Below are 16590 nucleotides of genomic sequence, written 5' to 3'. Positions count from 1 at the left end.
AGCCGCAAATAACATGTTTACAGTAAACTACATATTTTTCACGCATAAATTGGAACTGATCCAAATACTGTTGAAAATTATCCAATTATTTATACACAATTTAAATGAATTATCACCAAAAAAAGGCAGAAAAGGAAAATATAAGAAAACTCCAAAAAAGTGTAAACAATATTTAGGTATTACAAATTATCAATTAGTTTACTTTTGATAAGATAAAATTGCCAAGAACCATTTAAACTACCAATGACGTCATCCATCAATCATTACGTCATCAATACATATGATCATCTTTCTCATGGACGTCGATTGATTAAAATAACAATCAATGTAATATAACAATGTAAACTAATATACAATGACGTCAATTTGTTTTTAATCTGTATATAATATATCATGTACACTCGATAATTATACGAGAGCCTATATTACTTGTATTGTGCTTTATTTCCTTACCATATTTTTACATAATGGCCTTAACTTGTATATGACGTATCTGTTACGTAACGTCTTGAATCATTACTTATGACACTATATTATAATTTGCCAATGTTTACACTAAATGTCATTTTCTAATTCGCTGCTTACCTGGAAATTTCAACAACTGTTCCAAATTGAATATATTTTCATAAAAAAATTATATCTTTCCTGGAAATTGTCTTAAACTCTTTTAAAAATGTTAGGATTGTGGTACTAAAGAAGTGGAAATTTCGAAATAACAGGTCCATCTTTTCACTTTTAATATCCAATTTGCATTTTTTAATATCAAATTTTAACTATTATATAACTATTATATTTCAAACTTTCGCCTATTTTCTCTAACTTTCGACTTAAAGATGGCAAGGTTAAATAAGTATTTCGACTTAACACATTGGTTTTGTTTTTTTCATAATTCGACTTATTCCTCATGATATTGCCTTAATACCTCATCAGTTCAACTATGTTATCTCGGAATATCAACGTTTCTTGATTATACTGGTGTTAGGTAATACGGGGGAAAGAAAGGACCACGTGGATAAACTGTTGACATTTCGACTTAGTGTGTCGACAAATTAACCGATAATGAAATATGTAAAAAAAAGTTATACATTGATATAGTGGCTATGAGTATTTCATCTACTTGATATAGGCCCCAAGGCCAGATGGTATAGTTGTTCTTATGCATATCTCTGGTACGAAAATGAAATTTGTGAGCAACATATTTAACAGGCGGGCACAATGATTTACTGTGAGAGCAATTGCCTACTTAGTTAGTATGTTATTTACTTCGCTGGTGTCAGGTTTTGACCCAAGTCGTGTATATTACACATTATAGTATACACCTCGGTCTAACTAAGAGATTTGAGTGACCATAATGATATGTCCGCTACGAGCTATAATCTTGTCATGCTTTATTCTCTGTTTTGAAAAACATAAATGGTCTTGTCTAATTTATAAATTCCTGATGTAATTTTCGTGACATGTTACATTTATTTTGTTCTGACGGAGGAGGATGATACCGCTCGATCGATACATTTTTATAGGCGTGGGATGCGGGGGGGGGGGGGGGTAGGTTTCATTATAAATAATTTGACCAAACTATTCCGCAGATTTTCTAGAGGATTTCAGAACGTAGTATAAGACCCAACATGCTGTACCACAAACTACAATTGTTAAGAATAGATACAAGAAGAGTGAATTTAAATTGCTATTTCATTTGGAATAGTGTTTATTATATACTAGACAGTACCATTGTACTTAATAAAACCTTTACATAGATTGTCACCGAGACAACGCTCAATGATTGCTGAACAACGTAGTCGGAGGTTTTTAACACGTTTATTTGCACTCGTGGTTCAACAGGACCACGGTGAAAACTCAAAAGTAAAAATATCAAAACATTAGTATGCAAACACAGGTGAAACAAACACATGAATTTGCACAAATCAATAATAACATAAAACAGAATAAAAGTTCCTCTAAGAAATACTGCACAAAAGGAAGAAGTATAACAAAGAACATTTGGTAACATGAAACACAAAGCATATACTAAGATTAACAAAAATTACCTCCATAATAATAATAACGCTCAACTTACCATCGCTGAAGGGCAAAACTAGCCGCACGACAAACTGCGACATACAGAGGCATTCAGGGGTTTACTGCAGCTATTGGGGGTTTACGGCGGCTTTCTGGAGAATCATAGAATACCAATAAAAATAATAACCTCTCGAGAGATACTCCACGAAGATGATACTTTAACCCGAGATACTCTTACAAATAAGCAACGCAATAAATACACGAAAAGGCAACAAAGATGGTACAAAGCATATAGCAAAATCACATTAAAAGCAAATCTCAAGAATGCGATATTAAAGAAGTATACAATTAGGATATCTACCCCTTTAATGCCTTTATAAAACATATATAGAAAACATATTACTTAGGATTTCACTATGAGAGCACATGCGACGCCACCCTGCACCATGAGAGGAATGGAGCATGTAACTACGTAACACTCACATAATACGTAAGTATTCAGCGATTACGTAAGTATGCGAAGCAAGGAGGCGGGTATAAAAGGTCACACCCTAACCACCTAAACACCATTGGGCTAGGGCAGCATTGACATTTCCCCGATTTCGATCAAGCAGAAATTTCCCTTTAACCACTCTTAGGAAATAACACATATCGGCAACGATGACATAGATCATTAATATGTTGCTTCCAGGATAAATTTTCATCAATAATAATTAATCCTAAGTATTTTGTTAAATGTGATTTAAAAATATGAAATACTCTCAAGTGAAAAATATCGTAAAATTAATGACTATTATTACGAGCAAGGAAATTGTGTTGCTGGTTTGCTAAATATGTAAAATTAACTTGCTAGCGTCAAATTGCATCAATAAATTAACTAAACTATGACTCCTTATAGATTTTTTTGTTTATATTTGTCTATTATCTTTATTTCCCCCAGGAGGGTGGTATTGCCAGGGTCGTAGTAGCCTTCCAGTAAAGTCAGCTTCGCCTTCTCTTAGTTTGGACTTTTTTTTCGGAAAAGCTTCCATTCTGAAAATAATTTGCTTGTCTTTTCTTACGTTTACTGCATTGATTAAAATACTGTTTATGTCTGTTTATCATCCGGAATGATTCTGCTAACAAGCAGGATTACGACTCGATAAGGTTTGCCCCCTCCTAACCAAGTAAATAATTTGGTATTTTAAGAAACTATTGCCAAAGAGACTATAGATTTGATCATTAATTCTGGTTAAAAGAGTAATATAGTACGGTCGGATTCGTTCAATACGGCAACATACGGAAACGTTGTACTCAAAGCCGAAGTCCTCTTTGTACATACCCTTTGGCCAGCAACGGCAAATCGTTATTTCCCATAAGGTTGCCTTTACAAACATCGTAGAGTCTGTATCGTTTGTAATTTTTTTTAACAAAAACAATCTACAGGGTAGATTAAAATTATCAAATGAACATTAAAATTCCGCTTGGTAATATGAAATTAGTAAATGTTAATAATTTTATGTAGTTAACATGTCGTTAAATGTTGTATAAATAACTGCTGACACGGCAGAAGACGCATGGGGAACAAACGTATGTAATATAAATAAGGTTTTCATTCGACTTCTAAACACATATATTACATGCCAACCTTACGTTTTACCAGTTGAATCCCTCTGTCAAATCTAACGAGGTACAGGTACGACCCTTGCAATGTCATCTGCGAATTTACAACGTAACACATCCGGAGACTGTACAATCTAAGTTCTTCAATACCGCCCTCATTTCCATTTGGTTAACATTTCATAAACAATATAAAAACCACAGGGTGTCACATTGTAAGGATAGGTGGAAGTCACAGATAACAGTGTCTAACAGCTAAAGGTTTACCTTTTTAAAAAGAAAGAGACCCTCCTCTTTTCATGATTGATATTGTTAGAAACTTTTGAGAAAATGTGTTGCACTCAAGTCAATCTCACACCTCCCACTATCCATAAAGTTTGCTTCCCCCCCCCTCTCCCTTCCCCGATACCGCCTTCCCCTGCCATTGCTTACAAGTGTAGTACTCCAAAGTCCTGAAAGTCAATGCCATTTGAACATAACATATCGAGGGTAGGTTACACATATTCTGTTTGAAATCTTCCTTTATCTCTCTCGACGCTGCACAGCAGGGAATAATCACGCTTTACTTCTGAAGGAGCCGGCGAGTTGTAGTCACGTCAAATGATTTTTATCGAGTTGACAATGCACATACTCTTCTTTAAAAAATTTGGCCAAGATATGAATAGAGCGTATACTTGACAACTCTATCAAAATCATATCTTTGACTTGTTGCCAAGTTACTTGAAACAGCAAACTCGATTTGTTTTATCATTTTCGTCAAGCGGTAACGTTAGCGTAACTCGTCAGCTCAACACAAATAAACAACTTTAAAGTGTTTTGCAGAACTCGCCTGTCCCTTCAGAACCACTGTAGATTTGTCACCAGTGTCGTAAATATATAAGATAAGATGCGGCGGATATTGTATATTGTCATAGCATTCCCACACGCACGCTGCGATAACGTGATCTGTATTTTTGAAAATCTACTTAAATTTTTTGACCGAAGTCTCTGACGAGAAAAGTATGTTTTGACATGACGAGTAATTCCAGTAATCACCCGCTGTTTATTGAATTTCCAAATAGTCTGAAAAGTTGCATTGCGGGGCCAGGGCGCGACTGTTTTTCCCGAAAAGGTTTGCAAATACGGAGTTTTCATTTAATCAGATTGCTCTGAACGTCATCATCAATAATGACCATCACTTGATAGACAGTTGGAAGACAAACACTGAATCAGAGGAATGATAAGGTCCATGGGTCTTAAATGTCAAAACATGAATGAGTTCATTGATGTCACTGAACATGATGCTTAAGCTGAACAGATAAAATGTTGTTGCTGATTGTCCTGTGACACCTAGTTAAGTCTACTTACCGGGTTGCCTTCTAAACGCCCTAAGTTTACCTTTAATGCTTGGATCACATGTTGACCTTACTTATGATACATACGCTACATTGCAAGATTCGTGAGTCGTTCTATTGAAATCGGAATTCCTTCGTGCAATGGATACACTAAAATCACAAGTCTTAAATGAATATACTCAAACATGACAGCAGCAATAGTTTGAATCGGTACTATACGTGAGTGTATTGCGCGACTAGATTAGGACTACAGTAAGTCTGCAATTTTCCTGTCTAAAATTTGGGAAATGGTTTGCGAATAATCAATGCTTAATTTACACAACTTTTCTGTTAAATCATATGTATCTCCATTGAGTTAGATCATATATAGTGGAGTATTTTGAATATATACAGTACATATAGGACTGAACAGGATAGGCCGAAGCTCAAGTGAGGTGTGAAGAAAACTGGGTAACCGTCATCAATGACTGATATCCTTCGAAGAAATATTTTTAGTGGAGAGAAAGCTGGTCCTTTTTATTGAGTCAAAGCATAGACACAAGCTACTAATAAGCAATCCTGTCATCTCGACAAAAGTTCTGACCAATATTAAGAAGTGGTTCCAGAATGGGGAAGGGATTTGGGTGGGGGCAGGCGCGTATCCAGGGGGGCGTTGGGGGCGCGCGCCCCCCGGGTAAGAAAAAGAGGAGAGAAAAAAAGGAGAAGAAAAAAGGAAAAAAAGAGGGGAAAAAAGAGGAGGAGGAGAGGAAGGAAGGGAAAAGAAAAAGAAGAAAGAGAGAAAAAGGAGAAAAGGAGGGAGTAGAAGAAAAACGACAAGACACCGGGAAGAGAAAGAGGAACAGGGACATCATTACAGCGCTGATCCCTATTATATACACAGGGTAGCCAGTGACGGATCAAGGATTTCGGAAAGGGCGTGTGCCTTACCCTACCCCTTACACCGACAACTCCATTTTTGACGTTTCGAATTTTTCCTCTCTCACTCATGATCTATATATATACTATATATGGTCTATCATAACGCGTGTGTGTGTATATACGCCTTAAACAATTGTAGAAATGTGCTATGAAACCAACTGTGGCTGGTCTCGAACTCGACCGTGTCGACCGGGAACATGACGCATTTCGTGAAGGGGCGACCGCCCCCCCCCCCTTATGCATATTTTTTGTTATGATATTGCTCGTAATTTCAAAATAGAAAGTGCTTAGATGCAACTTACAAGTCCTGGAAAGTGTAATTTCCAGCGATTTGGGAGGCATTTTCGGCCAAAATTTGCTTGTACGCTTCGCGCCAACTTATGGTGGCGCTACGCTTAGATAATTTGCCTATACAGGCTTCGCCCCTCCCTTGGCAAATTCCTCGCTACGCGCCTGTTCGAATTAGTAAAGCAAACAGCAGATATCACATTATATCAAAATAGCGTTCCAGGATGAACAGCTTCAAAACTGTCCGACTTGCCCGAAAAAAAATAACCAAAAAATTTCGCGCGCAAAGCGCGCGTTCAACATGCTACTGTCAATGTCAAATATGCAAGCATCGGTTATTACATCGCATGCCATCGTATACCGTGCGGTCCGTCAAAGTTGCGCAGTATACCGCGGGATGCTAATGTAAACAACGAAATGTCTTATGTAGATAGAGAAAAAGCATTGAGGTCCAATTATGTCAAAACTCTCTTTAACATTAGTAATGGCAAATTACGGGTTTCAGCTCCCCCCCCCCCCCGCGCCTCCTACGCCTATGTGTGTAGTGTTCGGTTTCGGAAATATCTGCTATTTTTTCATTTCCTTCAACCAAGTTTTATAATAGCCGTTTTAAGAAGTTTTCATATTTGTACACCAATAAATTAACTGTGTCTGAATTTTCGAAAATATCTGACCAACATTCTTCATCACACTTCCTTCTACTCGTGCAATTTTTACCGGACTGTTAGGGGTTGAAGGAGGTTTTTCTATATTGGTTGTCCATAGATGAAATTTTGTGCAACATTATGGGTATGTTTTCAAGTGAGTTTATTCACGAGAATGTGAATTTTCAAATTCTCAACAAATAGTGGGCTTAGAACCTTCAAAAGTGGGGCTTACGGATATTGTGGGCCGCGACGTAGAATCGCCTACAAAAGCAATGATCCATAGGATATGCAATGCGGTCGAACATGATGTGTGACTGGTGACAATCTTCAAAAAGGTTATGGATGGAAAAAAAAATTGAGAAATACTTGGTTCTCAGGCAAAAGTGTACATTTGGTTGGTCATTTTCAAGCCCGAGAAGTGTCATTTCCGGTGATCTGGGGGGTATCAAAACCAGAACATTTTCTTGTACGCTCCGCGCCAACCGATGGTGGCGCTCCGCTTAGATAGTAATTCGCGCCCCCCGGGTTAGAAAATCCTGGATACGCGCCTGTGTACAGTACATGTATTAGTGTACAGCATGCAGTGCAGGTTGGTTTTGTTTACATCGTATGTATCTAGGCACGCGTCGCTATGTCAAGGGATTGAAATCGGGGATTTCAGGCCGAGGTCAGTGTTTATGCTAAAATGCGTAGTCGGACAACGCTATTGCTGTCACACGCATGGTTATTCCTGCTAACAATAGTCGCACCATTGTTAATTCGGGGCTAATGATGCTAATTACCATCTTTAGTGGACGATGGTCGGACGATCGTCAGACCATAGTAGAGAGCGGTCAGACGCAAATCGTACCATGGTCGGACCATGGTCGGACCATCGTTATGTCTGAGAAATACCGTAAGTGCAGGATACAGTGGGTGTTCCATACGAATAGTTCATGTCTTCTCAATCAATAGGAATTGTCCAATCTAAACGCTCAAAGGAATAATCAGTTAACGGAAGAGATGTAAATGTTGCAGATTATAATTATGGGGATTTTTAATCGGATTTGTTTTTTTGATACACCATTATTTATGTAAGAATTATCCCTCGCGACAAAAATGGTATAATTAATGCTATATCTGAAACATCACCTTTGACGATGTCATAGAGGGATTTGTCTTCAGTACAGACTCAGCTGATTTACAGATCTGGTACGACTGTCTGGTATAACAGACAGCACATAGTCATATAGTCTATATTGCTATAGGTATTCCGTTGCAGTCGCTCCGGACTAAGACATGTTTGGTTACATGGATGAAAGTGCTACAGTATGCATAGCTATAGAGACTTCAAACTAGTCTTGGTGATTATTCTAACTTTAAGATATTGATATAAAATATATATTGTTTTATTAGATTTGTTTTAAACTGTTACAGATCAGTGAGGTATGTGACATAAGTATGTAATACAGGTCACGGTAGGACAGAGCGTTAATCTAGGATATGATCTTCATTGCACCGACATTCTTGAAATGGGTGCAATCGTTCATGCTGTCAAGTGTCTGCTTACTGTCAGGCTCACAGTATACGTTAGAAACCCATGTGAGGATATTAAGAAGTTTTATCACCATTTATCATGTACCTAAGCTTTGTAATGTTTTCAACTTTCTGTTGGTGCTAGAAAACCAATTTCCATATTTTACTATACACTGTCCCTACTCCTCTCTTTCAGCGCCCTTTCATCTAATTTGGAACCATATTCATGTGTTCCTAAAGCAGCCATATCCGTTGTTGTATTATATCATTAATTTAACACGAAACGAAACCTTGTACAGCTCTAAATGTTTAGATAGATGTGTGCGCATTAATGAAATGGTAATTCATTTAATCACATATTGCACTTTAGGACGTTATTCTAATTCAGTAAACTTGAACCCAATTAAAGACAATTGGTTATAAAACTCTACGTATTGCCTACTTATTGTAATGGCACACTTTCTCTGGTTTGATTCGTTATTTTTAAATAATATATCAAAAGATGAAAAAAACTTCCTTAGAGATTCTAATTGGAAAGGGGGGGGGGGGGAGTTTACGTCCCCATACTGAAGTAACGACAATTATATTTTAAGATAAATTTGCAATTGTCTAACGACGAGGAGTTATTTCTGCAGGATGTATATATAACGTACAATACACAATATTCGTTAGAAACCTTGTGACGAGGTTGGTACAAATAAATGAAAATAAATTAAGTCTCCCTTCTACGCTCGTACTCCAGCACTTTCGTCATATTTCTTAATTATTGTTGTCCTTCTTTCTCTGCATGTAAACTCATATGTGCTCTCCTTATAGAAGTTATTGTCTTGTGAATCAATGATATATTCTTAATTTTAAGATAGAGAATATTCAGACAGATTAAAACATATAAAGCGAAATGAATCTACCGTGCTTCCAGTGTCTCTCTTCCACACCGTCTCAGTCAAAAATGTTTCGTTGGTAAAAATATCGATGGATAATTTTCATCTCTATAATATTTACGTCTGACGTCACTGCACGCAGCAATACAACAATTATTAAATGTGACTCAGTTCTAGTATTTTGAGTTGTATTAGGATTTGAGGGATCCATATTGATTATATTTCATTATTTATTTATATTAATGTATATATATATATATATATATATATATATATATATATATATATATATATATATATATATATATATATATATATATATATATATATATATATATATATATATATATATATATATATATATATATACGTGACTGATATGAATATGTGGCAGGCTTATATATCAAAGGAAGTATCTGGGTTTAACTTGAAACTAACAAATGGATTATTTTAGGTAGGTTTCATCAACTTGATGTACTTAAACATACTAGGAAAACTAAAGGAGAGGTGAACTGCTTAAATGTTTAACGAAAAAATAATTTGAAGGTTTTTATTTTATATTCAAGAAACGTCGTTGTGTTCCACCCTCTGTATGTACAGTACTATGAATAAGCAGCAGCATTATGATACAAATAAAGTCAACGGTGAATCTGAACTAATAATGGTTTTAAAATATTTATATTATTCCTTTCGTCTTTTGAATAACGGCTAAATCTAATTTAAAATAAATAGTATCTCGAAGGAGCTTGGGCCCGAGTGGGAGGAGAGTTTCTTATAGTATAAGAAACACTCTGATGTAGTTGAGTCCAATTATTCCTTATTCCGAGCCGAGTCCGGGACTACTTGGTTCGAGTATGGTACTCTCGAGTTCGAACAGAGATCTGTAGAGTATATGAGCAACCCAAACCAAGTCCAGCTATAGACATAGCAATAACGGCTCACGCGATACTAATAGACTCACAGGGATTATCGGTTACATAAACCCACTCTAAATATTCTTTAATTTAAAGACCGTCGCTTCCTGGTCTAAATGTTGAACAGAGAGAGTCAACTATTGTAGAACTGATTATCTGCGCCTGTATAAACTTCCAATGAAACATACACACTCCCAGGGTAAATTTAGAAAGAAAGCAATATGTGCAGGGTTTATTATATTGCATGATTTTTTTCAATCTAACAGATCTAGACTAGTCTATTTAATTCTCCCCTTGTGTCTCTTATTTTATGTGTTCATCATACAACTGAATTTTCCAAACGTTCATGGAAATCTCTACACGATCAACAATACGATAGAAACAGACCATCTAAGACGAAAACGAGGGGTGTAGGGGGGGGGGGGACTAATATGATGATTTGTGGGCTAACCAATATTTTTGCTTTAGTTTTGCCATTACGTCGATCCAACCACGATGTACTGGAGTCTATCTTTGAATGATGCCATATTTTCCCTTCTCATGAGAAGTTCATCATGATGACGTCACTCAGTGTTTGATGACGTCAATCAGTTTTGATGACGTCACTCAGTGTTGATGACGGGTTTAAAACTAACTATGTCTTCCCTATAACGCTGATGTTTATATTCATTAGTAAGTCCGTGCATTTTACATTGACGAGTCCGTCTTCTTTATTGACTTTAGTGTGTTCAATACAGATGTGCGTTTACCTGCAAGGAATAGTTTACTGTGATATTTGTAAAGATATATCATTGTAACTTATATATATATATATATATATATATATATATATATATATATATATATATATATATATATATATATATATATATATAAGAGACCAGGAGAAGAGGTAAGAGAGACATAGATTCATGTTAATGTTAATTAGTAACGGTAATTTTAATAACAGACAAAAAGAGGTATTGATTAATGTTGAACAAAGAAATAAGACAAAAGAGTATGAGACTTTGTTTCTCATCAGGGGAAAGATTTATAATTGTCGTGTATCGAACTGGAACAGGGAATTTAGATAGGCCAGTTACAAGTTTATATCACGTAATGATTATAGCACTGTTCTCAATGACAAGTGTAGATGCGGCCTTAATAATCTTCCTTACGCACACACTGTCAAAGAAATGCTCAACAAAGAAACGAATAGACCTTTAATACTACAAGGTTATTCCGATGTTATGGTTTTTTAAAGTCACACACGAAATTGAAATTTAACTTTTTAAATTTCAGCTGTCCAGGCAAGGTTGACTGTAAAAGGAAAAAGCAGGTGTAACAATTTTCTCTATAAACAGAAAATGCCAGCCGTAGAAGTCTATACTCAAATCTCACATAAATCTCTACTCCGGTATTCTTTGATACTATAAAGTCATTAGAATCATTCTCTGGGGTCGGGGAGGGGTTGGGGATGGTTAAGGAGGAGCTAAGCTTCTCACAGAAATTTGGAAACGATGCAACAAAGTTTGCATGTAAGCGTCATCACATAACCGTCAAACAGGAACAAATTAAATATTGAAATCGAAGGGATAAACTGATAGGCTCTGTTGCAATGTCAGTGAGTCTAGGAGCAAGATGATTTACTGGGTTGTGATGGTATCGGTTGGGTTATAGCATCATTATTATTCATTGTGATACAGGAGGGTCCATTGTGACATAAAATGACATAAAATGATTTTGGAGTAGAAACCATTCCCTGTGGAATGTGAGAATACCAAGCTGTTGTTATACCAAATATAAGGAAACTAGAAACAATATAAAAAATAAATGTTTTAATATCTGAGGGATCATGTGCATCAGGTAAGTTGCAATGAGGGTCCTTTTAGACTAAACTGACATGATAGCAACGGCGTAGGTATTTAATAAAGATGAACCTACGTTGACCTGAGGTGACTCCTCAACATTAACAACAAAATGTCAAAAGAATAAACACAATAATTGGGCAATATTCTTAAATCAATTCTGACGTGTCAGTTCAGAGCGGCTAGAAATACAAGTAGTTTAGAAAAGATTGTTGCCTAAAAATGGATTGATTTCCAGCACAACCTGATACTGTTAGTGTTTAATCATGTAATCGGTCAATTCTTTAAATATTTAACTAGCAAATATAATACTAGTCAAAATAAGATAGAAGGCATCATTCTATTTATTTTTAATTACATAATACTTCAGTTTGAACTATTTAATGTAATCATTAATCTTAAACATGTTGCCTAAACACATTTACAAACAGATGGCGCATGTAACACCAAATCAGAAGGTTATTTTTTCTTTCTGTTTATTTAAATTTGTGTCATAATATGTAATGACTACTGACTGGTGCAGCTAACAAACAATATTCTAATGGACGTTTAGTATCGAATTATGTCTTCTATTAACATAATTATCATAACAGCTGTTTTCAAACCCTGTTATATCTAAATTATTGAGCCATGTTTAGTCAGCTTACACGTACGGCTAAGATAAAGATAGGTATAGGTAATAACGAATACTGGGTTTGTATAGTCACCATGCATGTAGAAGATGGATGAGTTGACGTGATGAAGTATTTCTCTTGGAAAGCAGAAAAATAGCAGCTTGTGTTTCCAATGTGTTTAGACAGAGGGAGGGAGGATTCGTCGTACTAAATTATCCAAAATTGGTTATCGAAAGTTGGATGAAGATGTATATTCCACCCCCCCCCCCCCCCAATGGAAGTCTATTAAACGCGATTAAACCGTCAAAAAAGTTTAACTATTGTCATATACAGTGGCCATTTTCACCCGTATTGCCATCGTTGTTAATTAGGATTCGCTATACTGATACTATACAGAGAAACTAACAATATAGTAAGAAAAAAAGTAGGTATTTCGTGTTTCATGAAACATTCATTCAGTCCTTTCAGAATAGAGAAATCATCATATACATACACATGCACATCTTTAATCGTTTATTTTTTTTATTAACTATGCGACTCCCGTGCATGGGGACCGTATATGATTCATGTTCATTCTTAATTCAAAACTATGGAGCGGAAAATGAACAATTAAATGAATATCTGTCAAATAATTTACAACACGTGACACCAAACCTGCTTCGAGTTCTTATTTTCTACAATGTGTGACAGTTTCAACTATCTTGATATCACGTTGTTAGCAAACCTACGTCAAACTTCTCGTTATTCCATCTCTTTACCATCATTTTCGCTACCTGCCTGTTAATGAAAATGTGGAATCTCCGTCCTTCACCCAAGCATATATACAACATACACATCAGCATAATTTTCAAGTGCAGTTTAGGGTAAACAGGTTCTGCCACTAGCCTGCTAGCTGACTTTAATTTTCTGGTCACATATTTGATTTTTCAACCAGACGTAACCATTGATGTAATATACATTTTTTTTATAATTCATTTGCAGCAACAACATTAGTAACTACCATGACTAGTAAAATTACAACCAACTTAACAATAAGGAGGCCCTTTTTAGAGTTTAAATTCCCATCAATTTGAGATTACTATAACGTAAGTTAAATATCCTTGACGTTATTGGAGACGTTAGCGCATGTCTGCAAGTTTACTTATCTGGTTCTTTCCAATTTTTACGGAAACCGAAATTAGCAGTACATGAATTTGTTCCTAACGTGCAATTGTTTGTAACTGTAGAATGTGGGAAGTGCGTTATAGTTATTGTTAATGCTCCTTCAAATAAATATATTAGTTTCTGTGTTTTCAGTGATTTCGATGTACATGGAGGACTGGCTAAGGGTGATAAAGAAAAAAACGGAAAACACGAAAATAAAATGTTTATACTCTCGAGTATAAACCGTAAACATGTTTGCATCTTGTTAAAATAACATCGTCACAAATCGTGCTCCTCTTAATAAATTTTAAATATCAAAATATTCCGTGTTTTACAGCGTTTTCAATCTGACCAGAGGACAGCTGTAGGGTGAAAAGTAACTATTCGGAAATCTGCGAACAGGAATAACAGGCAGATAGATATAGCGCACTTAGGATTAACTTTGTTTTATTAAGTTTTGTATGATTATTTGTTTCTCTTTCTTGCAGGGTTACGGCGAATATAGTTCATCGGAAGATGATACAGATGAAGAAGTAAGAAAATCGAATATTTTCTTTTAAGCTTGTCTCATGCTAAGATAAACTGTGTAAGACCGATGCAGTGAGATTGAAGGAATTTCGTAAGGCACAGCTGAGTAGTACACACAGGGACGTAACTAAGGCCTGTTGATTGGGGGGGGGGGGTGTAGTGGCTGAAATTCCAACTGAATGGGTTTTGAAGCCAAAAAATTACGACTGCTGCCTTCCCCCCCCTCCCCCGCTACTCGTCAACGATACAGTAATTTTCAGTCAGACACCCGATCTTTGGCGACTGCACTTTTGTTTTTACGATACATGTGTAACCACTGGCCCTCACTTCACAAACTCTCTAATCACTCTGGTTAAGCAAGTAAGAAACTAATAAGTTATCTGCTTCAAGGCTATATAGACTACTAACTACAAAAGCTATGTTAATGTAACAAAGGGGATTTTTTTTAACAAATTATATTCGACGACATAGTTAATTACCAAAACAAAATACATTGCTTTTTCCTAGCTCGCTTAATATTATTACTTTGGAGGAGGCGGGGCTATTTAACACTCACATGGACAATCTGCCTATCATCTTCGTCAAAGCATTGAGAAAATTGTTTACCATAGAGCCAATATATGTACCAGCGATGCAGCCAGGAATTTGCATGGGAGAGGGGAGCACATTTTGCGATTGACTTGGTGGGGGGGGGGGGGGTGAGCAATTTTTGAACCATTGAAGGTCATTATATGCAATCTGGTGCAAAGTTTTGCCAGTTTCATCATGATCATACGATATCATATTTCCAGCAATTTTGTTTCCGGTTTGAATTATTCTTTTACATGTTCTTTTAAATAGTATATCAGAAAGACCCACATAAAATGCTCTTTTACAATTTTTCCAGTAGGATGGTTCTTGTTTATTGTCCAATGTCTGGACTTTAATACATTTGACGAACTTAACTGATGGACAATATTAACTTTCATATTTAGCAGTGTAATAATTATTTATAGGAAGCGCGTATCACTCACTTACGATTGGTAGCTGAGCTTCATAACATGCTGTTCGTGCAACAACTTATGACGCATCATAAAGGATGAGAACGCACGTTGTCGTCGTCGTTGTGCATACGGTTCGTGACTCTTCATCGAGTGCGGTTATTTAGGCTATATGTATTTTATTACGCAGTGGCCAACTGTAGGCTGGTAATAGGCTATAGGCTAAATTTAGCTACTTGCATTTGACAAACCCAGTATCTGAGTCAGTAGGCCTGGATGTTACTACGATTATAATAGAGTTAAAGGAGCTGACGAGTATTCATGATCAAAAGAGCAATGACAAAATACCATGCCATAAAAAACAGTTTTCTTTCGACCCTGAAAGGGAGAGCAGTTGCCCCCACTGCCCCCCTCCCCCCCTGGCTACGTCCCTAATATAAACTGAAATTACTTGAAGCTAGCGAACAGGGTCAACCCATCCGATAGCAACATTAGTGCATAAGTAAACCGAATTTAAGCGGGCAAACGTTGTACGGTAGTTCTATTAAGCAATGTTTATGGAGTATTCAAAATCATACGAAGGTTTGTATGGTGGAGTATAAGGATCGCAAGATATAATTTCTCAAAGTGGCAAGGAAGACGTGTTAAATGTGACTGATTAAAGGTCAATTTTGATGATTAAAGGTCAATTTTGTATCACAGGAATATATGAACAGGCCAAGGTAAATAAGTGTCTCTGAGTACACAGTGTAGCTGCCCGCATATATCTGCATACATGCAGTATTAAGCAGTCTCCAGGTTGCTAGGTCATTATACGGCCGTTACTAACCGTGAGTTAATTGGGTTATGTAATAGTGCGCAACGGCAACGTAGGCTTGCATAGCCCCAGTGAAATTTGATACGAATTACAACCCATTTTGTTTTGTGGATTGTGGATTAATTAATTAATAATATTGGAAGTTACGATAAAGACGACTTAAGAACACATTCAACTTTCACTCACGTAAATATCACGAGAATTGGCAACTCGTAGTAGGTGAAATCTCTGTAAGAAACTCACGTGTGATGTCCAAATGAAAATCGACACAAACTTAACAAAACGGTACTTAAAATCGTTCCCAAAAGTATCTTTTCAAACCTTTCTAAAAATTTTCCATTCTGCACAAGTTGAACATATGTATCAACTACAAAATACGTAAGTCTCGGAAAGAAAGTATAACGCAAACGAACACGATACAGTTTCTTCTATCACTAAGGGTAAATGAACTGTGAAAAAATGCACCGGGCTATATCGGTTCCGCGAAATGACGTAATCTCGTACGGGGTTGATGTATTATACTAATCATGGGAATCAAAACCTACCAAA

General features: G+C 36.3%; 2 protein-coding genes across 9 annotated transcripts in view; one reads left to right on the top strand and one right to left on the bottom strand.

Moving 5' to 3' along the window:
• LOC139969995 (uncharacterized) overlaps window positions 1-16590 on the bottom strand; it is a 958452-nt gene that overhangs the window by 625710 nt on the left and 316152 nt on the right. The gene's annotated exons all lie outside the window — the stretch shown is intronic.
• The window catches only part of LOC139969970 (uncharacterized), a 395025-nt gene that overhangs the window by 336539 nt on the left and 41896 nt on the right, over window positions 1-16590 (top strand). The window contains exon 11 of one of the 3 annotated variants that reach the window (XM_071975447.1): window positions 14205-15256. The exons of the other annotated variants lie outside the window; for them this stretch is intronic. Coding sequence (XP_071831548.1) covers window positions 14205-14276 — 72 coding nt within the window. The 3' untranslated portion in view covers window positions 14277-15256. Of the gene's footprint in view, window positions 1-14204; window positions 15257-16590 lie in introns of those variants that run through there. 3 annotated transcript variants of the gene reach the window in all.

This window comes from Apostichopus japonicus, chromosome 7 (genome assembly GCF_037975245.1).
Source record: "Apostichopus japonicus isolate 1M-3 chromosome 7, ASM3797524v1, whole genome shotgun sequence".
NCBI classification, from domain to species: Eukaryota; Metazoa; Echinodermata; class Holothuroidea; order Aspidochirotida; family Stichopodidae; genus Apostichopus; species Apostichopus japonicus.
This window is presented reverse-complemented; position numbering and strand designations above follow the sequence as displayed.